The sequence below is a fragment of the Hyperolius riggenbachi genome, chromosome 2 (genome assembly GCF_040937935.1).
Source record: "Hyperolius riggenbachi isolate aHypRig1 chromosome 2, aHypRig1.pri, whole genome shotgun sequence".
Lineage (NCBI taxonomy): Eukaryota > Metazoa > Chordata > Amphibia > Anura > Hyperoliidae > Hyperolius > Hyperolius riggenbachi.
In genome coordinates, this window is record NC_090647.1 from 252,191,256 (window position 1) to 252,213,586 (window position 22,331).

The 22,331-nt window shown below is 41.9% G+C and overlaps 1 protein-coding gene across 1 annotated transcript in view; it reads left to right on the forward strand.

Annotated features, from left to right (window-relative positions):
• ATP2A3 (ATPase sarcoplasmic/endoplasmic reticulum Ca2+ transporting 3) overlaps positions 1 to 22,331 on the forward strand; it is a 231,029-nt gene that overhangs the window by 58,853 nt on the left and 149,845 nt on the right. The window contains exons 2-3 of the mRNA XM_068268507.1: positions 6,065 to 6,082; positions 10,394 to 10,476. Of these exons, the coding sequence (XP_068124608.1) occupies positions 6,065 to 6,082; positions 10,394 to 10,476 (101 nt within the window). The remainder of the gene's footprint in view (positions 1 to 6,064; positions 6,083 to 10,393; positions 10,477 to 22,331) is intronic.

The following is a 22,331-nucleotide window of genomic DNA, read 5'->3' on the forward strand; positions in this document are numbered from 1 at the left end:
AAGGGGATACATGGCAGTGACTGCAAGGCAGACAACTAGAGATTAAAGGGGAACTGAAGAGAGAGGTATATGGAGGCTGCCATGTTTGTTTCCTTTTAAGCAATACCAGTTACCTGGCAGCCCTGCTGATCCTCTGCCTCTAATACTATTAACCATAGTCCCTGAACAAGCATGCAGCAGATCAGGTGTTTAAGACTTTAAAGTCAGATCTGACAAGACTAGCTGCATGCTTGTTTCTGGTGTTATTCAGATACTACTGCAGAGAAATAGACCAGCAGGGCTGCCAGGCAACTGGTATTGATTAAAAGGAAATAAATATGGCAGCCTCCGTATACCTCTTACTTCAGTTCACCTTTAAGGAGTTGGGGAACCTGAGGCACCTCTTAGTCTAATAGCAATCAGTGTGTGACGGCTGGGAAGGGAGGGTTGGCACTTTGGTGTCTCAGCCTTGGGTGCTAAAGGACCTTATCCTGGCTCTGCTCAGAGGGGCTTAGTCTAATCCCTACCGAAGTCATATGTCTGTGTGTAATGTGTAGTGTATGTAGTCTAGGGCTAATTTATGGGAAAGCCAATTAACTTCTCTGTATGTTTTTGGGTGTGGGATGAAAACAGAATACCCAGAGGAAACCGATGCAGACACTATGGGAGCATACAAACTCTGTGCATATAGTGCCCTGGCTGGTATTTCGAACCGGGGACCCATTTTTAAAAGGCGAGAGTGCTAACCACTGTGCCACCGTGCTGCCCAAGCAATATTATCCTTGTAGTGCTTCTAATCAGGGTTTTTTGGACAGGTTGGCATCATTAAATGCTGGCAGTTAACTTAGCTGGGAATCTAAAGTATTATTAAATCCTTTTCTCTGGAAGTCCTACATTTACCAGTTCTATTTATGTACAACACAGGTTTATTTACCTTCATTATAGACACGCTTCACCATCAATCTTTTTGTGCTTTTGATGAAGTATGGTATATATTTATCACCTGAGCTGTTGTTGAAGGTGTTACTAAGGCTACCACCTCCTTTCAAAAGAAATGTCTTAAGTACAGGATCATTCCATGTCACCTCAACACACCTTTTCTGATTAACCCTCTCAGATCTTGGTGAGATTCTTGTTTCTAATGCTACGTACACACATGCGACAACTATCGTTCGTTGAGAACGACAAACAAACTTTTAATTGATGAAAGAACGACCTAAGTAAAGTTAGTTTTAAAAGGTCACGTAAACATCACGTAAAGCAACTATTGCGCCTGCGCATAAAAATGAGAAGTTTCACGGAGAAATTGTGAAATGCGCATGTCAAGCCTAGTACGAACGATCGTTTCCAACAATGTACTACTTTTGCAAACGATCGTCGTTGGTTAAAATCTGCCGAGACAGAACTTTCTTTTGTAGCGATTTGGCTCGTTCGTCGTTTGCCTTAATAGTCGGTGGTTCGTTTTTTGTAACGATCGTCGTTGATAAAGATCGGGGAACGATCGTTACAAACGACTATAGTCGCATGTGTGTACGCACCTTTAGTATGTTGGACAATTGAAATCTTAGAAATGTTAACTTGTTACGTTCAGTAGTTGTGGAGTTACAGACTTTAAAACTTTCCTTGAAATCACATAAAACCATTTTCTTTTGCTCTACTCCTTAAAATATGAGTGTGATAGGTCTAATTTTAAAGTTGTTTTTATGGGCTTTCATATGACATGCAGCTCAATTGGCTTTGCTTTAAATTTTGTGCCAGAAAGAAATGTAAAATCATAAATTTGTTTTTCTAAATGGTGACACTGTGGATAACATGTAAACTTCCCAATCTAAGTTCATGCTTACAGTATATGCAAACTATTGTGTAAAATAATAAAAATAAAAAAAACATAAAACCTTTTCTTTCTCAGCTGTTTAAGAATACCAATTTGATTCCCAAGTCCCCAGATGTCCTATGGGTCCATTAAAAGTGTGTTGTTGTGTGTTTAATAAACACAATGCAGACTGTCCACATGCTTTCACTGAGACCTGTATGGCCTTTCCAGTAGCAGATCTCTTTGAAGAGATATATTGGCAGTTCTGAGTTTCGCACATTACTGTACTTAAAAAGTAGGCACCTGATTTATGAAGTTGTTACATGGTAGTCACATATGAACGTAGTCTGGCAAAGTTTTGAGTTGCATTTCATAGGAAATCCCATGAATGTTATAAAACCCTGGCTTACCCTCCTGTTTTTAATGTACTGTATAAGATAGTATACTTTAATTAGTAAAGCACACATTTATGTGTATTGCTTGTTTGTATGTTATGTAAAGTCTGAAACAAGGAGCGAGAACCAAACCTGTTCAAACAGTTAGGACCTGAGTGTGCTGGGATAACTATGCAGAAAAAGAGAAAAAGCTTACCCCATAGGGAATGTCACCAGTCATTGGTATGGTCAAAGATCTACCCTAACAATACTTGAATTGAAAATTACAGGAATAATAGATCTCCAGATTAAAGCATATTTAAAATGCCCCTACAAGGCTGTCACCAATGAAATGACATAAGGCTGGGACAGCATTTTAGGGCTTTTTATTGAAATATGTTGTAATAAAAATAAATTATGTATGTATGTATATGTATGTATGTATGTGTGTGTATATATATATATATATATATATATATATATATATATATATATATATATATATATATATATATATATATATATATATATATATATATATATATATATATATATATATATATATATATATATATATATATATATATATATGCATGCCCCACTTGTGGGGTCGAATACACACAGAGCATACACATGTCCTGTCTACCACTGCTCGGTGTGTATTCGACCCCACAAGTGGGGCTTGCACTCTTTTGCAGTTAGGCACTAGTCTGTTTTTAAAGAGAATCTGTATTGTTAAAATCGCACAAAAGTAAACATACCAGTGCGTTAGGGGACATCTCCTATTACCCTCTGTCACAATTTCGCTGCTCCCCGCCGCATTAAAAGTGGTTAAAAACAGTTTTAAAAAGTTTGTTTATAAACAAACAAAATGGCCACCAAAACAGGAAGTAGGTTGATGTACAGTATGTCCACACATACAAAATACATCCATACACAAGCAGGCTGTATACACCCTTCCTTTTGAATCTCAAGAGATCATTTGTGTGTTTCTTTCCCCCTGCAGCTATCTTCCACTGAAGTGTCAGGCTGTTTCTTCCTGCAGAGTGCAGACAGCTGTGCCTGTATGTAATTCCTCAGTATGTGAAAGCCCAGCCAGCTCAGAGGAAGATTTATCCAGCTTGTAAAAGATAATAGAGCAGAGAGAAGCTGCACTAATCTAAATAACACACAGGCAGTGTGCAGAGAGGGGCCTCGAGGGGGGAGATGCATCACAGAACCACAACACTGAAGAACTTGGCAGCCTTCCAGACACAGGCCAACAAGTCTGACAAGAGAGAGATAAGTTGATTTATTACAGAGATGGTGATAGTAGAACGTGCTGCAGTAAGCCAAAACACATTAGAATAGATTTTGGAACTTGTAGGATGGAAGAAAACCGTATGAAATTTTTGTTACGGAGTCTCTTTAAGTAGCGCTGCTCATTTCCTTGCTATGTACTAATTTAATTCGTTTTTGGTCAGCTGCTCCCACTTAACAGCCATGCTTTTGGTGTATAAGGTGCGTTTGTAGTTCCTGGGGGGGCTCAGCGCATCTCTGATTGGAGGCCATTCGGAGGCGGCCTGGTGTTGCGCTGATCCACCTTTTGCTATATATATATATATATATATATATATATATATATATATATATATATATATATATATATATATATATATATATATATATATATATATATATATATATATATATATATATATATATATATATATATATATATATATATATATATATATATATATATATATATATATGCATATATATATATATGCATATATATATATATATATGCATAATATAATCAGTTCCCACACTACAGGGCTTCAAACAGCTCAAGCATTCATTTATGAATCCATGTGGATTGAGTGCTATTATCAGGTGATTGTATACCATTACATCCCTCTGAGGATTGGAAACTGCACCCATTATCCGTAGAAGGAGTACGACTACCAGATGTGCGAGTTGCTGTTTGCAGCCTTGTAGTGCGGGCACTGATTGGCTGGTAAGCCTCTTTGTTTTTGGTGGGGGTGATGTCTCATTGAAGCTTGATGACACCAGGGTGCGCCTAGTGATGGATGAACTGTTAATAAGCGACAAGCACTAAATTATCTTTTTAATTATTATTTAATACATGATTGTAGTGTCTTTAAAAAAAAAAAAAAAAAAAATTGTGGGTCTGGAGTTGTCCATACAGAATCAGAAACTGTATAAGCGATTCAAATCTCATTGAGATTTGCCCAGGTACTTTTCACACTTGCACTGCTTTTACTGATTTTCTACATGACACACTTCCCTGTTTCTGACAAATCGCTTCATTGTTGAAATAAAATGCAGCAAATAGTGGTTATTTTTAGTATTGAACTAACAATTTTGAGGAAAGCTGTCAATAATCCATTGCATGAGAGTAAGTTGAACAGAAGAGTGTGGTCACTCCTGTATGAGATCTTGCAGATGTTATCAGGATATACCTGAAACACAGGCAATATAGGTTGCACAGGGTAGATAATGAGGCTTCAAGAAAATTTTCTTTATTGCTGGTAGGTTTTTTGTTTTTTTCCCTCTGATTTGTTCAACTATGTAAAGTATGACAGAGATCGCGCTGTAATGTGATTGCAATGCTTTGTGATCTCATACCTGCTACCACATGACATTCTAAAGTGAATAAGGACTCTTATCTCTGCATTCTGCAATCCTCTTTCCTCATCATTTACATGCTATGCAATTTAGTGTGATTGCAAAGCCCCATTCACTTTAAATGAAAGGACAGAAAAGAAATGGCAGGAAAAAAAATGACAGGAAAATCGGCGTTAATAACCTTAACATCTAGCATCAAATCTCTTAATTAACCCTGAAAAAACCTCCTAATCTTATCTTCGGATTTCATTACTGTAGAGAGAAACGGGAGCATGGTCTGATGCTAGGTACAGACCATACAAATTTCTGTTGGAAAAATAAAAATCTATCTGGCAGGTAAATCTAACATGTTGGAAATAAATCTATCTGGCATGTAAATCTAACAGAAAATTGTATGGTGTGTGTGTACTTGGCATGAGATCTTTGTAAAATCTACTCTAGATAATTTCCTCAGTTTTCTCCCCTATACTTGCTTGTTGATGAGGTTTACACGTATAGCCTTTAAAATGGTGAAAAAATTATTCTTTTGTGTGGAAAAGCTTCCACGTCACCTCTAGAGATTTGTACTGTTGGAAACCATTAGGCTCAAAGAATGTTTTCTGTAGGCGCTGGTGTAAATGACAGGCTTGTTGATTGTTAGCAGCATGAACCCTATAACGTTATTGCAGTAGGCAGTGGTGGCTAATGAGGAAGTGTGGCCCAGATACACAGCAAAGCAATTTGTCCTTCCAGAAATTGATAAAATGGTAAAAGATAAGCTTTAGTGAAGCACAAAAGTTCTAAATGATACTGTAATTCTTTTTAAACACCCCCCCCCCCCCCCCCCATCAAAACATCAAGGCCCTTTCGACAATTGGGATAGAAACAAGCCTTGGCTGGTTATTAGAGCTCCCATGTGCTGCCTTCTATGATTTAGCAACTCCTAGGCTGCTACTACCCTTCCCAGTTGTATGATGCAAGGACCAGAATTTCATGACTCACTCTTAATAAATTGTGGCTATTTCATACTTGCCATTCAAACAAGAAATATGAGGAACCAGCATGAAGTTCAGAGTTGTATCAGGTAATTTCAGTGAACATTCTGGTGGAACATTCTGTTGACGAGTGTCTGAAGAACGGTTTATTAAAAGTGCTAAAAAATTAAGGTAGACTAAAAAATAGTCTGAAACAAAAACCGTTTCTGTATTCATCTAATAATTTTGTCTTTTTTTTTTTCTTTTTTTCTCTTCCATGTTATCACATTGCATTATTGGATGATCAACAGAATTACCAGCTGAAGAAGGTAAACCTTCCATTCTGTCTTCACAATTTAGATAATGCAGTTCTAATGTATCTTTCAATATCCGCAACCTTATTTGATTTCAGTTGAATGGAGTTGCTTAGGATTTGGAAAGAAACTATAACAACCGATAAGGGGTAATGGCTTTAAAGGAGAACTCGGAGAAGTGTCATTATATTGGACTTTCAGTGGGAATATCATGTGTAATGCACACCATTCAAAATATATTTTTTCCTTTTAAAAGTAGTCAACTGCACAAACCCTCTTTAGCCAGTGGCCAGTTTACCAATCTTTAAAAGTTATTAGATAGTTCTCTTGCCTTGTGCTAAGGTCTTATTATCTTGGCCAGGAGACTCTCTGCATGGAGTTTGCATCCCTTCTGTGCTCTTGTTGGTTTTCACCCATATCCAAAAAAATATGCTGGTGAGTTTACTACTTCACTCCACCCCGTATAACTGAATTTGGGCTGAGGTAGAGACCTTCGACCTAATGCTCGGGAGCAGATCCTAACCCACTCTGAGGGAGAGTAGGTAGCATGAATGGTTTGTTGTAGTCTGTAAAGTGCTACAGAAAATGCCAGTGCTCATACATAAACATGACTAAAGTCGGCTGAGGCAGCCGATATCAACTGCCGCAGTTGATAATCAGGAGTGTGTACAGTGGCTCGTGACTCCAACTTGCAAGCGATCCTCCCAGTGGATCTAAATATCCCCCTGCGATGGGCGATCCCATTGTCTATGCCACCCCCTGTCTGCCACTTGACATCAGTCATGTGCAGCTCCTTCAGCCCTCTGCCTCCCTGCATAGAAACGCAGGTAGTCGTCGGCTACACAGCTGACTCGCCGTTGTGCAGCCTGGTCCAGCAATGTCACCCAAAGGGATTCGGTACCCATGTGCGACATCCATCAAATGTCTAAAAAAAAAAAAAGCTAAAGCCTAATATAGAAGCTTCAAGGACAACAGAGTAATGTATGCATTAGTGCAGCTGTTTATCATTTAATACAGCAGAAGGTGTAAAAACTCATTCTGAAACTCCATAGATTCAATCCGTGATAGCGCTTTCAATAGCAGAAATGCAGTTTATAGCAATCTTTCAAAGCATATTATAAGCAGGAGAAAAACCATATTCAATGATTTATTGCAAAAGTGGATTGTAATAGGACATGTATTTAACACATCCTGGAGTCCTCCTTTAATGCCAATTGCATTTACCTTCTGTGATAGCCGTAAGGATAATATAAGCTTATTAAACAAGCACTTTGTATCAGCCACAAGTTGCAATGTTGGTATAGAGCTCAGCTGTTATAACGTGGATTTTTCTTCAAGTAACTAGATGGTTCATCAGAGCTAAAAACAAAAGCTCTTGACATCTTTATCTATTCAATGTAAACCTCAATCAATTAACATTTGGATGCCAACAGCTTAGCGAAATCCATGGTTGGTGACACTAAATGCTTGTTTGCTTGCTCTGCTTACCTTTCTTTCTAATCAAAGAAAATAATGTGCCTGCCATTTCGCCTAAGGGCTCATTTCCACTATCGCAAATTCGCATGCGTTTTTCGCATGCAAATTCTCATAGCAATACAAGTGAATGGGACTGTTTCCACTTGTCAGGATTCCTTTGCATTTTTCTGTGCAGAAAAAATTTGCATGGCAGAGCCATCAGAATTCGCATACCGCTATGCAAATCGCATACAATTTATTTAATAGGAAATTCGCATGAGGTTTGGGTATGCGAATTTTCATGGAAAAGCACATCCACACTGCCGTGGTTAAATTCGCATACATCGTCATCCATGCGAATTCACATGCGAATTCGCATAGACCCGTATGCGAAATTCGCATCCGCATGCACATTTTTACCGCGGCGATTCGCACCGCACAAGTGGAAATGCAGCCTAAAGGGAACTTCTTTTGGTTCTGATAAGTTTGAGCACTTTCATGTCCCATTTATCAAACCCTATGTGATAGACAAGGGGGAATGTTACTAGGTCCTGTCAGAAGCAGACAATCCCATACCATGATTTAGTGCTAGATATTTTTTTACATCCAATTCTTTCATGTGAGCATTTCTGTAAGTGACAGCATCTCTAAAGCCTGGAACCCACTAGGAGCGCTTTTATGAGTGCTTTGTGATTAGAAAAGCTCTTGCTAATGCAATGCTATGGGTGTGATCCTACATGAGCGATGTGACTTTTATAAAAATCCCTCATAGCATTGCATTAGCAAGAGCTTTTTCAAATCACTAGTGCTTAGAAAAGGCTGCTAGTGGGTTTGAGCCCTTAATCAGATAGGTGTCCTTGCCATTTGCTCCTATTCCAGTAATTTGCACTGGAATAGTAGGCAATGCCATAGTTGACTACAGCCTAAAATAGTGAATACCATACATAAGGGAAGTACCATACATAATTATCTTATTTTTTTATTTATATAGAGCAAACTTCTTCCGTAGCGCTGTACATCGTACAAAACATATACTGGGAAGCATAGATCAATGAGAGATTCAACACATTTTACAATCAGGACATCCAGCAATACAAGTACAAATACATACATAGTTGTGTGGTTTCAGACATCACCAATAACCTGGTGCATGTGCATTTCATAAAGTACAGTACAACAGAAACAAGAAATGCTACAGGGAATTCCCTATCCTTGCGAGCTTACAATCTAGAAAAGGTTTCCTCTCACAAAAACATGTCTGTTTACCCTGAAACTCACGTTCTTAAGGCTCTGTTCATATTTGATCTGCTTGCTAGACTGTTTGCTGGAGCAAACAGCAGTGGAAATGCAGACTGGACCAATCTTTTCCTATTGGTCCATTTACGCGTTTCCATTTCCAGTCTAGTTGGTCTGTTGTGTTTTCACAATGAGCATGCCCAATGTTTTTTTACATTTTTTTTTTTTTTTTTTTTTTTTTTTTTTTTTTTTATTGATTGGGTAGTCTGTGTTGCCATGTATCCAATGGAAAGGCAAGCATCCACACCACAGTGGCAATGGACACTGCGAGCGATCCCAGACTGGTACAGCATATTCCTGCAATACAGACATGCTACCATACCAGCAAGTGTGAACCGAGTCTATGGAATTGTACTTGTGGCCACTTCAGCACTTGATGGCTTACTAAGCAATTGCCAGGCCTGAGCGACATGTTTCTTCCTGTGTAGATACTGGCTGTTGTTACATAACAGATTGCAGAGGCTTCACTGTTGGTGAGCAATGCCAGAGATGGTTAGGCGATTACTTTTCTATATGTTTGTACTTCTTGCAATGCTTCTAGTTTGCTGCTGCATGTTTACCTACAAAAGTCAATCTTGGATATCAGTTACCTGACTTGGTTGGCGATATTTTGCCTGGAACGAGCATGCAGATCAGGTAATCTAACTAAGGGCCATTTTACACTGTATTTTCCGGGGCTGTAAACATCGGCTATGGCGTTTGTTGGCTACCGTCCACACTATCGCCACATTTTTAGCCTTATTTTTCGTGTCTTCTGTCCGATGCTTAGGCAGTCCTGGAAGCAACATGTTGCTTCCAGGATTTCTTTTCCGTGTCTTTCTGCGTGGGTAAAAAACATCGCTGAAAGCCACTAAATGCTTTTCTGCAAGAGATGCTGAGCAGGAGCCTATGTGAACCAGCCCTAAGGGCTCGTTTCCACTATCGCGAATCCGCATGCATCCAACGCATGCGGGTTCGCACATGTAATGCAAGTGGATGGGCCTGTTTCCACTGTAGAGTTGTTGAGGTGCATTTTTTTACAGCGGAGAAAAAGCGCACAAAAGAGCCGCAGAATTCGCCTGGGAGTGGAATGCATGCGGATCGCATGCAATGTATTTAATGGGGAAATCACATGCGGTTTTCCCATGCGTTTTTTGCCGCGAATTCGCATGCGTACCAATGTAAATTCACACAGGCAGTGACATGGTTAAAATCGCATATACCCTCACCTATGCGAATTCGTGGCAAAAAAACGCATGGGGAATCGCATCCGCATGCGATTTCATCAGCGGTGGAATCCAGGCGATTCCGCACCGCAATAGTGGAAACGAGTCCTTAGGTCTGCCCAAGCTTTTATTATCTATCCAAATAAAACAGTCTCTCTGGAGTGCAGAATTAAGCAGTCTAAACATGTCAGGTGGGATTATTACTATTTTTAAGAAAAAAGCTGTATCGCTTCCTATTTTAAAGTTTGTTAGAAATGTTTCATATGATGTTGAATACATAGAGAAGCAGTTTCTAAGTAAAATAAATCATTTGCATGATATATGCACTTTGACATGAACAGATATTATAGCACCTGTCTTATTTTTGCAGGAAAATCTCTATGGGAACTGGTAGTAGAACAATTTGAAGATCTTTTAGTGCGCATTCTTCTCCTAGCTGCATGTGTATCTTTTGTAAGTAAAGACAAACCTTTGGATTCACAATTTATATCAGGTGTTTTATATAGAAGCATTGTTGCTGATATTGGCAGTGATTTGGGTGCAAAGGTTTGGGATGAATGAGCTCTCTGTTATGCTTTACAGCTCATTCTCTCTCACTAGGGGAATGCAATTGGTTTGCGTTATTGCACTGTATATTGGCCATTGTTTTCTGTGATATAATGCACACACTATTCACTAAAGTGACTGGTGCTGTGCATATGCACACACCAAAATTACTTCTGTAATGTGTTAAGTATACAACAATAATGCATAATGTGTGAATATGATTTGGTCCTCTTCAACCTACTGGTTCTGGTTTTGGATTACATCACTGTATACGCTGGATAGGAAGGATTGCAAGCACATGGGAGGCCCAGTGCCCACCAAAAACCTCTAGCAGATCTGCAAAACGCTAGAGGTTTTTGAGGCAGATTTCAGAGCGATTCTAGGCATGTTTTCTAAACATACCTAGCGTTGTTGTGTAGCACATTTCCAATAGTGTTACAGTAAAGCGGTTACTGAACAGCTTCTGTAACAAAAACGCCTGGAAAAGCACTCTGAGCTAGCGTTTTTCAGAGCGGTTTTCCACTTTCCTATACTTTAACATTGAGGCAGAAACGTCTCAGAAATCTAAAAAATGCTGCAGCCCCCGAGTTTGCATTTGTGGAAAAAACGAGCCGCTCTGGTGTGCACCGTCCCATTCACTTTCATTAGCCAAGCGGTTTTCCACTTGCAAGCGTTTAAAAAAAAAAAAAAAACCTCCAGAACTGCTCTGGTTTGCACCAGCCCGGCGAGAGTAGTGTTCCATGGAAATATTCACTTTAGGCCTGGAACTTGCTAGAGCGTTTTTTTGAGCGTTTCAGAAACTCTTTTAGTCACTAGAGATTTTCCTAAATTCTCTGCCAATGTAAATGGATGGGAGAGAACCCACTAGAGCAATTTCGATGAAGGAAATTGCAATTGCTGGACATGCATTTTGGGAGCGTTTCTAATGAATTGTATAGGGGCAGGGAAATCGCTCCAAAAATCGCTTGCAAAACGCAATCACAAATCACTAGGGATTGCGGTAGCGGTTTGCGCTTTCTAATAGGTTCCAGGCCTTAGGGGATAGTTGATGCACAAAGGAGAAATTTACTTCAGAGGGGCATTCATGCACTGACAACCTATTAATTTATTAAGTATTGATGCACACAGAAGATATTGATTTGGGAGGTGGAGGGGCGTTACAGATATATAAAATATAAATACATTTACATTTTTGGTTTATGCACAGTGGAGATATTTATTGGGAATTGAGATCTGGGGGAAATAGTCACTTCAGGCAGTAAGGCATAGACCACATATTCATTAGTTACATTGAATGGGATTCTGCATGCATTTCAGTGCATCGGCAGGATGCTCAGCTGCACAACGCTTTAGTGTGGACATCAGTGCCATGAAGGCACTTTCTGATTATGCTGTAGATCTGCAAATGCCTGCACAGAGAATTTAAATGTGTGCATTAAACACCAAGTGAACACCTGACACAACTGGCTGAGCAAATTTGGCCTTATTGGCTATTCATGAGGCAATGCTCATGCAAATATGCATTTGCTTTCGCATGCCAACTAATGCAGGGTCCATTGAACCAATGCCGCAAAGCGGTTTGCCCTGCGGGAATTAGTTCATGCTATACAGCACTATCCAGGAGCGCCTCGGGGAGGCTTCCCAATGCCCCCATACAACCGGGGGACCGCGGGGTCCCAGGCGCTCTCACTGCCTGGGAACCACAGCAGCACCCCGGAGGGGGGAGGCTGGGTGGCGCAGGCGGCCCCCCCAAGCGTGGCCAGCGCCGGGGAGAGCCATCCGCACCTTTCACCTCCCAATATTTAAAAACAGGCACTTACCTTGACGTCCATTGCGTTCTGCTGCTGAGCATAGCTTGGGTGCAACACATTTGAAAAGGAAAGGAATGAAGCATGGGTCGCACCGAGCTTTGGAGCTCAGGGCTGGCTCACACACTGCACTCCAAGGGGGGTGGAGGACAGGCACTGACAGCCCACTCCAGGACTCACACTACCTGGAATGAGCCATCCGCCACCCGCCTCCAAGGGAAAGAAATTCACAAATCGCTGCACAGAGAATTTAAATGTGTGCATTAAACACCAAGTGAACACCTGACACAACTGGCTTTCCCTTGGAGGCGGGTGGCGGATGGCTCATTCCAGGTAGTGTGAGTCCTGGAGTGGGCTGTCAGTGCCTGTCCTCCACCCCCCTTGGAGTGCAGTGTGTGAGCCAGCCCTGAGCTCCAAAGCTCGGTGCGACCCATGCTTCATTCCTTTCCTTTTCAAATGTGTTGCACCCAAGCTATGCTCAGCAGCAGAACGCAATGGACGTCAAGGTAAGTGCCTGTTTTTAAATATTGGGAGGTGAAAGGTGCGGATGGCTCTCCCCGGCGCTGGCCACGCTTGGGGGGGCCGCCTGCGCCACCCAGCCTCCCCCCTCCGGGGTGCTGCTGTGGTTCCCAGGCAGTGAGAGCGCCTGGGACCCCGCGGTCCCCTGGTTGTATGGGGGCATTGGGAAGCCTCCCCGAGGCGCTCCTGGATAGTGCTGTATAGCATGAACTAATTCCCGCAGGGCAAACCGCTTTGCGGCATTGGTTCAATGGACCCTGCATTAGTTGGCATGCGAAAGCAAATGCATATTTGCATGAGCATTGCCTCATGAATAGCCAATAAGGCCAAATTTGCTCAGCCAGTTGTGTCAGGTGTTCACTTGGTGTTTAATGCACACATTTAAATTCTCTGTGCAGAGATCTGCAAATGCCTTGCATGGCTGAAACAGCTGAACTTCATACCAGTAACACAACTGTTCCCTCAGCTTTACTCTTACAGCAGAGAAGTCCTTCATTATGACACAGGTTTTTCCCCCCAAAATGAGGCATTTAAGCTTACTGTTTATATGCCTCGTCAGGAGGCTATTGGATTTTTATCCCAGGCTAAAAAAAGTAAATGGCTAGAATTCCAGCCACTAGCGATATCTTGTTGCCTGTTCCAATGACACAAATGTGACAGTTGCTTGTATTTTGCCAGCAGAATATTGTCCTTCCTGAACAATGTTGCTATTTTGGCAACATCCCAGCTCACAGAAATGAAAGCGCAGTGTATACCTGGTTTCTGAAAGTTGCCAGGGGAGCTTGAGGAACAGGTGTTTGCATGTTCAAATATGGAAAAACACTGGCATGTTTTAAGAACTGAAAATGTCAATGATCACTCATATGCCTAAAAATTGCAAATTTTTCTGAGTTTTGACATTATTCAGATTAAGAAATGTTCTATTCATAGACATTCTAATGCTGTTCATTTTGAAACAAGACCAGCAATCTGGGGTGAAAAACCAAGAAAAAGACTAATCTGGGAGAAAACATTAGTGTCTTTACCACTTCTGTTTCCATTGTACCATGAAACCTGAAGCCTTTGCACTGCACTCATTTGCTATACAGCTGCTGCTGCTCACATTTCCACATAATTGCACCCTTCTCCCTTATGTGCAGCCCATCCGCCTCATGGCCTTGCCTCCATTATTTGGTCCCATCTCCATCACTAATTTACACAGACAAATGTTATTGTACAGAGCTAAAAAAAAAGAATATAGGTAGGCACACAATTGATGCAGTCTCCTGAGGAGCACACTTAACCTCTTGCCGCCCGCGTCACGCCGATGGGCGTGGCCACGGCGGCAGCCCCAGGACCGCCTAACGCCAATTGGCGTAAAGTCCTGGGGCTCTGTTTTGCAGGAGATCGCGCGCACGCTGCGCGCGCATCTCCTGCTTGGGGGGCGGAGCTCCGCCCCGCCTTCAGTCTTCGAGCGGCTATTGCCGCTCGGGAGACTGTTAGACGGCGATCTCGCCGTCTATTTACACGGTGCAGCGCTGCGATCAGCAGCAGCGATGCACTGAGGTCAGCCGTGTGACACGGCTGTCCCCCTGGGGGACAAGAGAGCAATCGGCTCTCATAGGCAGACGCCTATGACAGCCGATCGCCATAATTGGCTGCCTGGAGGGAGGGAGGGAAGGGATTTAAAGAAACAGAGTTTAAAAAAATAAAAAAAATAAACATGGGGGGAGCGATCAGACCCCACCAACAGAGAGCTCTGTTGGTGGGAAGAAAAGGGGGGGGGGGGAATCAATTGTGTGCTGTGTTGTGCTGCCCTGCAGCTTGGCCTTAAAGGACTTACGAGCCCAAATAGTAAAAAAAAGTACCTTAATCATTTTTAAATGCACGGAGGACGCCGTCCGCGCCCTCTGTGCTGTTCCGCCGGGTCCCCGCAGTCTGATCGCCCCCCGTGCCGCTCCCGACCCCACGGACGGGGTCGGGCTCCCCTTCCTCTCCCAAGATGGCCGCCGGAGCCGGCCGCGGCTGCGCAGTCCGCATACGCGTTAGTGCGGCTGCGCAGCTCTAGGGCCTCCCCCCCGATCCACGCACAGTAGCGTGGATCGAGGGGGGAGGCCCTAGAGCTGCGCAGCCGCACTAACGCGTATGCGGACTGCGCAGCCGCGGCCGGCTCCGGCGGCCATCTTGGGAGAGGAAGGGGAGCCCGACCCCGTCCGTGGGGTCGGGAGCGGCACGGGGGGCGATCAGACTGCGGGGACCCGGCGGAACAGCACGGAGGGCGCGGACGGCGTCCTCCGTGCATTTAAAAATGATTAAGGTACTCAACTTTTTTTTTACTATTTGGGCTCGTAAGTCCTTTAAAGCTGCAGTGGCCAATTTTACTGAAAATGGCCTGGTCACTAGGGGGGTTTAGCACTGCAGTCCTCAAGAGGAACACACCTGAAATGATATATGGATATAGAGGCTGACTTATTTATTTCCCTTTAAACAATGCACATTGCCTGGCTGTAGCAATGTATAACTGCATATACCGCGTGCTTGTTTCAGGTGTGTGATTCAGACCACACTGCTGCCAAAGAGATTAGCAGGACTGCTAGTGTTTCTCAACATTTTATTGGTATGTACCCCTTCTAAAACCCTGTACTTACCAAGTACCCCCTAGCATAGTAAACATTATCACAAGAACCCCTTCGACAATTATATATTTAATCATAGTACATGGTAATTGGTTAAAAACAATTTCCAACCATTTACTAATTTTGGTTTTGTTTAATTGAGATTTATCATTTTCTAAAACTCCAAATTTGTTATTCTTGGTTAAGTATATCAAGCCAGAGTACCCCCTGGGGTACGCGTACCACATGTTGAGAACCTAGGTTAGGCAACTGGTATTGTTTTAAAAGAAATGAATACGGCCACCACTACATGCCTATCACTTGTGGTTCCCTTTTAATAAACTTTTAAATGCCACAATCCAAATACAGATGCACAGAAAGTAACAATCTCCTCAAACGGGCTGAAACGGGAGTAAACTGCATACGTGTCCAAGCAGAGCAAACCTGAAAGACCTGACAATCACTGGCACCAGCCAGTCAGATCAGTGTAAGATTGTAAGCTTGATTAAGCGTATATTTGATCCCTACAGGTCCACTGAATCTGGGGTCATAAAAAGGCAGGCCATGGCCTTCCCAGTACCATACACTGGGCAGATCTTGTCACGTCTAGGACTGTGTGCATTAGCCACACCCACATAAATAAGTTGTGGCCAACTTCTGAACTCCAATGATGGACAGGCAAGCGGCAGCCCTTTCCTCATTCAGCAATGGACACACAGACTGGACATGTGGACATGTACAATAATGGAACACACAGACAAACCTGCTCTTCACATATTTCACAAGTCCGTTGCTTTCCTCACTATTCTATTATTAACCTACATTTTTTTTTTTTTCCTGGTTCTTACCATTGCCACCCCCACTATTGCCTGTCTCCTGACCTGTGTTCTGCTCCAAGGGACACAAATTTGGAATGCATAATAAAAAATGTGTAATGCTAGTAAACGCGTACGGTAACTGATACCACTCAGTGATATATTTATCTTGTGCAGCACCATTAAGGAGATGCACTTTTTGTGAACTGATTGCAGCAAAATGTCAGAACCATTGCAGACAGTGACTGACACTGACCCCAGAGTGGCACATGTCTGCTGTAACAAAAGCCAGATGCCACGCTGCGGCTCTTTCTTTTGTGTGCACTTATAGGTGTAGGTTCTGCATCCTCCCTAAAGATCAATATGGGAGTAGAAAAATAGGAGCTTTCCTTTTGGCAGTAAATCAAGGATGGAGATCCGGAATTTGCAAAAACAAACATGCAAAAACAATTTGTTCCACTGAAATTATTTGGCTTCATCTGGCTTCTTTCTAATGTAAAATGCTTTTATATTTAGATTTTAATAATTATGCCTGTATGCTTACAGGAGTAAAATGTGCAGTGATTGCCTCTAGAAATTAAGCTATTCATTCACTAACTGTAACTAACTGCAGTGTAACACTTCACAGGAAGAATTAACTTGACACAATTTGGTTTATTATACACAAATGTTTCTGATTTGGGCATGAAATTTGTCTCTACAGAGCTTCACTGTTCTCAAATGGAGAATGGACTAGTCAGAGCAGAGATGTAGTGAATAATCGTAAACTTGCCACTGTTCCAATTTTTTTTATTTTTTATTTTTTTTGAAACCTGTTGCCGTCATCAAATTTAAAAAAAAACAAAACAAAAAACATATGGTTTTACAAACCATTTATTAAAGTAAACCTAAGGTAAAAAAAAAAAGCTTTAATTGATACATACCAAAATAATCTATAAGGTTTCCAGACACGATGTGACTTCTTATTGTGCCTGACCTACTTTCCATCCTGTGCATGCGTGGACTTGAATATTCTGAAACTGTACATGCTCTGCTCTGCTCATCCATTCGAGGGGGGCTATCCATAAGAACATGTGGAGTGGACAGCAAATGCGCCGTGCTCTGATTGGTGGAGCTGTGAATGGGGCTACAGCGGCAGAACGTAGGGGAGGCAAAGCCAATAAGGGAGCACACAGTGGCTGGAAATCTTATGTATTATGCTGTACCAATAGAGATGAGAAAGAGTGACCATTCTGAATTTGAACATTCAGCAGAATTAGGCAAACGGGAAGAGGAAGCATGAGCTATGTCCTGTTATAAAAAAATGCTTACATTTTCCATAGAATTTGAATTCAAAGTAACCCTGTAGTGAGAGTGACATGGAGACTGCCATATTTATTTCCTTATAAACAATGCCTAGCTGTCTGCTGCTGATCTACTTCCAAAACTTTAAACCACAGACCCTGAACCCGCTAGACCCTGAATCCACTAACTAAACTTTCAATAACATACAGTGGGTTGCAAAAGTATTCGGCCCCCTTGATGTTTTCCACATTCTGTCACATTACTGCCACAAACATGAATCAATTTTATTGGAGTTCCACGTGAAAGACCAATACAAAGTGGTGTACACGTGAGAAGTGGAACGAAAATCATACATGATTCCAAACATTTTTTACAAATAACTGCAAAGTGGGGTGTGCGTAATTATTCAGCCCCCTTTGGTCTGAGTGCAGTCTGTTACCCATAGACATTGCCTGATGACTAGAGTGCACCTGTGTGTAATCTAAAGTCAGTACAAATACAGCTGCTCTGTGATGGCCTCAGAGGTTGTCTAAGAGAATATTGGGAGCAACAACACCATGAAGTCCAAAGAACACACCAGACAAGTCAGGGATAAAGTTATTGAGAAATTTAAAGCAGGATTAGGCTACAAAAAGATTTCCAAAGCTTTGAATATCCCACAGAGCACTGTTCAAGCGATCATACAGAAATAGGAGTATGGCACAACTGTAAACCTACCAAGACAAGGCCGTCCACCTAAACTCACAGGCTGAACAAGGAGAGCACTGATCAGAAATGCAGTCAAGAGGCCCATGGTGACTCTGGATGAGCTGCAGAGATCTACAGCTCAGGTGCCGGAATCTGTCCATAGGACAACTATTAGTCCTGCACTGCACAAAGTTGGCCTTTAAGGAAGACTGGCAAGAAGAAAGCCATTGTTAACAGAAAAGCATAACGCTATGTGTGGCGGAAAACTAACACTGCACATCACTCTGAACACACCATCCCCACTGTCAAATGTGGTGGCAGCATCATGCTCTGGGGGTGCTTCTCTTCAGCAGGGACAGGGAAGCTGGTCAGCGTTGATGGGAAGATGGATGGAGCCAAATACAGGGCAATATTGGAAGAAAACCTCTTGGAGTCTGCAAAAGACTGGGGTGGAGGTTCACCTTCCAGCAGGACAACGACCCTAAACATAAAGCCAGGGTAACAATGGAATGGTTTAAAACAAAACCTATCCATGTGTTAGAATGGGCCAGTCAAAGTGCAGATCTAAATCCAATCGAGAATTTGTGGAAAACTGCTGTTCACGAATGCTGTCCATCTAATCTGACTGAGCTGAATTGTTTTGCAAAGAAGAAAGGGCAAGGATTTCAGTCTCTAGATGTGCAAAGCTGGTAGAGACATACCCTAAAAGACAGCTGTAATTGCAGCAAAAGGTGGTTCTACAAAGTATTGACTCAGGGGGCTGAATAATTACGCACACCCCACTTTGCAGTTATTTATCTGTAAAAAATGTTTGGAATCCTGTATGATTTTTGTTCCACTTCTCACGTGTACACCACTGTGTATTGGTCTTTCACGTGGAATTCCAATAAAATTGATTTATGTTTGTGGCAGTAATGTGACAAAATGTGGAAACCGTCAAGGGAGCCGAACACTTTTGCAAGCCACTGTAGCTGAAAAAAGCTTTTGGTTAGTGTGGGCAAAGGGCATTAAAGCTAAGAGCCAGCCAGGCAACTGTATTTGTCAAAAGGAAACAAACATGGCAGCTTCCATAGCCCTCTAACTATGTGGATACCTTAATTGCTGTCAGAAAGATGCAATTTATCAACTAGCAAATTCAAAATCTTAAAGAGGAACTCCAGTGAAAATAATGTAGTAAAAAAGTGCTTCATTGTTTACCATAATTATGTATAAATTATTTCAGTGTTTGCTCATTGTAAAATCTTTCCTCTCCCCGATTTACATTCTGACATTTATTACATGGTGACATTTTTACTGTGGGCAGGTTATGTAGCTGCTCCTAGCTGTTTTGGCTGTTACAGACAGCTGTAAACAGCTATTTCCTATCTGTGAACCTTGTTACATTGTGGCAGTTTGCCCAGAGTACCGCGGTCCCAGAGCTTCTTGTGGGAGGGGTTTCAGCACAAAATCAGTCATACAGCGCCCCCTGATGGTCTGTTTGTGAAAAGCATTATATTTCTCATGTAAACGGGGGTATCAGCTACTGATTGGGATAAAGTTCAATTCTAGGTTGGAGTTTCTCTTTAAGTTTTAAAACAAGTTCTGTTAGCTGCAAGCAAAACCCAGTGTGCCTGTGAAGTGTGGCTAAATGCCAAGGAGCCATAGTTTAATATCGTAATGCAGAATTCACTTTTGTCTCTTATTGGTTGCTAGGAGTGCCACTGTTTTTGTTTATACAACAACACATAGAGTAACCAGTGAAAGGGAGTCTTTTTTTCACAGTATTAGATTGTAGCTTATTGCCCTGCAGCTTGGACTCTTTAGACATTGTGTGCAACGCATTCTAAAACCCATACACAGCATGCTGGCAGGATGGGTACATCTTGTCTCTGGCAAGTGAATTCAACTTTTAGTGCAAATAAGTACACAGTGTAGGGATAACCATGCCTCTTTGTCCTGTGTCAGCAAACTGTTTTATATTAAAAAAAAAAAGTTTTTACGATACTCTATTTGAAGTCCTTTATCTAACTTGTTCATTGCAGTTTGTGTATATGGAGATTCTTGTTAAGTGCTTGGATTTCAGTTTTTAAAATGAAACTGGGCTTTCCAAATGCTCAGTACACTGGGTGGACCAGACTTCTGATCTTTGGAAGATAAAGCATGACATAATGTTTACTCACTTCCTAAAATTCTGCAAATTGGCAGCATTCTAGAAGGCCCAGCTGCTGTGTAGTAATCCTTTTAGTCTTAGAGTTACCTTGTTGGATACATTCAGCTCAAGTTCATTAAACAAATGAAGCACGAGTCGATGATTCAACATGACCACCACAATGGCGATGACCTCATATAAAAAGTTCACCAGTAACTATGAAACACATTCATTCTCATTCATTAAAGACTCTTGGAAAATGAATTTATGATTGGCTACTTTTAATCGGTGCAATTTGAAATCCTCATTGTGCCTATTCTTCACCATGGCAACTGTGTCTTGGTACCAGATCCTCATGGAAAACCGTTACTATCACATATCATTCAGTAATTCTATAAACGTTTCTGTGAAAGTCTTGTAATATATATTTTCCTCTTCTACTTTTACTAGTTGCAAATGTGATGCTGCTCTCTCTTCCAGCCTTGAGCAACTGGATGTCAACCTTATCAGCATGCTCAGTTCAAACATTAAAAATGCCCAGGTTATAGCTTAGGGTGAAAGCTTCAAGTTCCAGAGATACTTAAAACAAAAAAAATCCTCCGCTAAAGGAGATTGTTGGGTTTTTCGCCATTGGCAGACTGGTTTTAAAGCAAACCCCCCTCCCCTCAATACAATAAACATAACCACAGCATACTTACCTCCTGCATACTGTAGTCTTCCCTCTTCTCCTCTCCTGCATCCCATTCCTTTACTGAAATTCAATTCCAGATAAAAGCCGCAATCACAATCCAATTTATCCTGCTTGTCCACAAGTAGAGATATAGGACTTTACCCTGTAAAATAAACTTCACATAGCGCAGTACTGCATAGGTTAAAGCACCCAGTGAGCACTCCAAGGATAGTGCAAAGGGCCTTCACCAGAGATACTTTAGTGCTTGAGGGGTACTATACCCCCTTAGTGGGTCACACTCACCGTGTTCCCTCTTGAATCTCAAGCATATCAGCCCTCCAACCTGGGCACCGCACTCCTTAAAACAAGGGCTCCCTGATGAGTCATTTGACGAAACGCGTAGGGCGGAGTTTGGAGTCACATGGGATGCATCTAGGAAGTGGAGCATAGCGGGGACTGAGGCGTGCAGCGGGATCCGTCCGCGGCGCTGGTTGACACATCAGATAATCGCTTGTTCTTTTTACATTTGGTACGCATAACTTATGCAGTTTTAGCAATAAATTTTGTAAGGTCTTACGCTATGCGGGTTCTGCTTTGTATTTTTAAGGAATTGTTTTAAAGAGTGCGGTGCCCAGGTTGGAGGGCTGATATGCTTGAGATTCAAGAGGGAACACTGTGAGTGTGACCCACTAAGGGGGTATAGTGCCCCTCAAGCACTAAAGTATCTCTGTTGAAGGCCCTTTGCACTATCCTTGGAGTGCTCACTGGGTGTTTTAATCTATGTAGTACTGCGCTATGTGAAGTTTATTTTACAGGGTAAAATCCTATATCTTTACTTGTGGACAAGCAGGATAAATCGGATTGTGATCACGGCTTTTATCTGGAATTGAAGTTTAATTGAAGAATATATGTGTTCTTTTGGAGCCTGCGTATTCCCTATCTGACTGGTGAAAATAGTTTAATTTTAAACGTTATCAATTACTGTGCTGTGGAACGCAAGCTTTAACCCCTGGGTGTTCTTTGCCTTTACTGAAATTGCTTGAATTCTGAGTGCTCCTCTTTAAAAATGGTGCTGACCTAGTAATGACCTCTGGGTCGGTGCCACGTGAACCTATGGGAGCTTGCTCCTGAGTGAGCTCTGTCCTGGGAGTGAGCACAGAGAGGGCTGCTAGTGGGCAGAGTGGCTATGGGAGGTTATTCCCCAGTTCTGATTAAGAGATGCTAACCTTTAGTTATTACTTCTGTCTACCGGCTCAG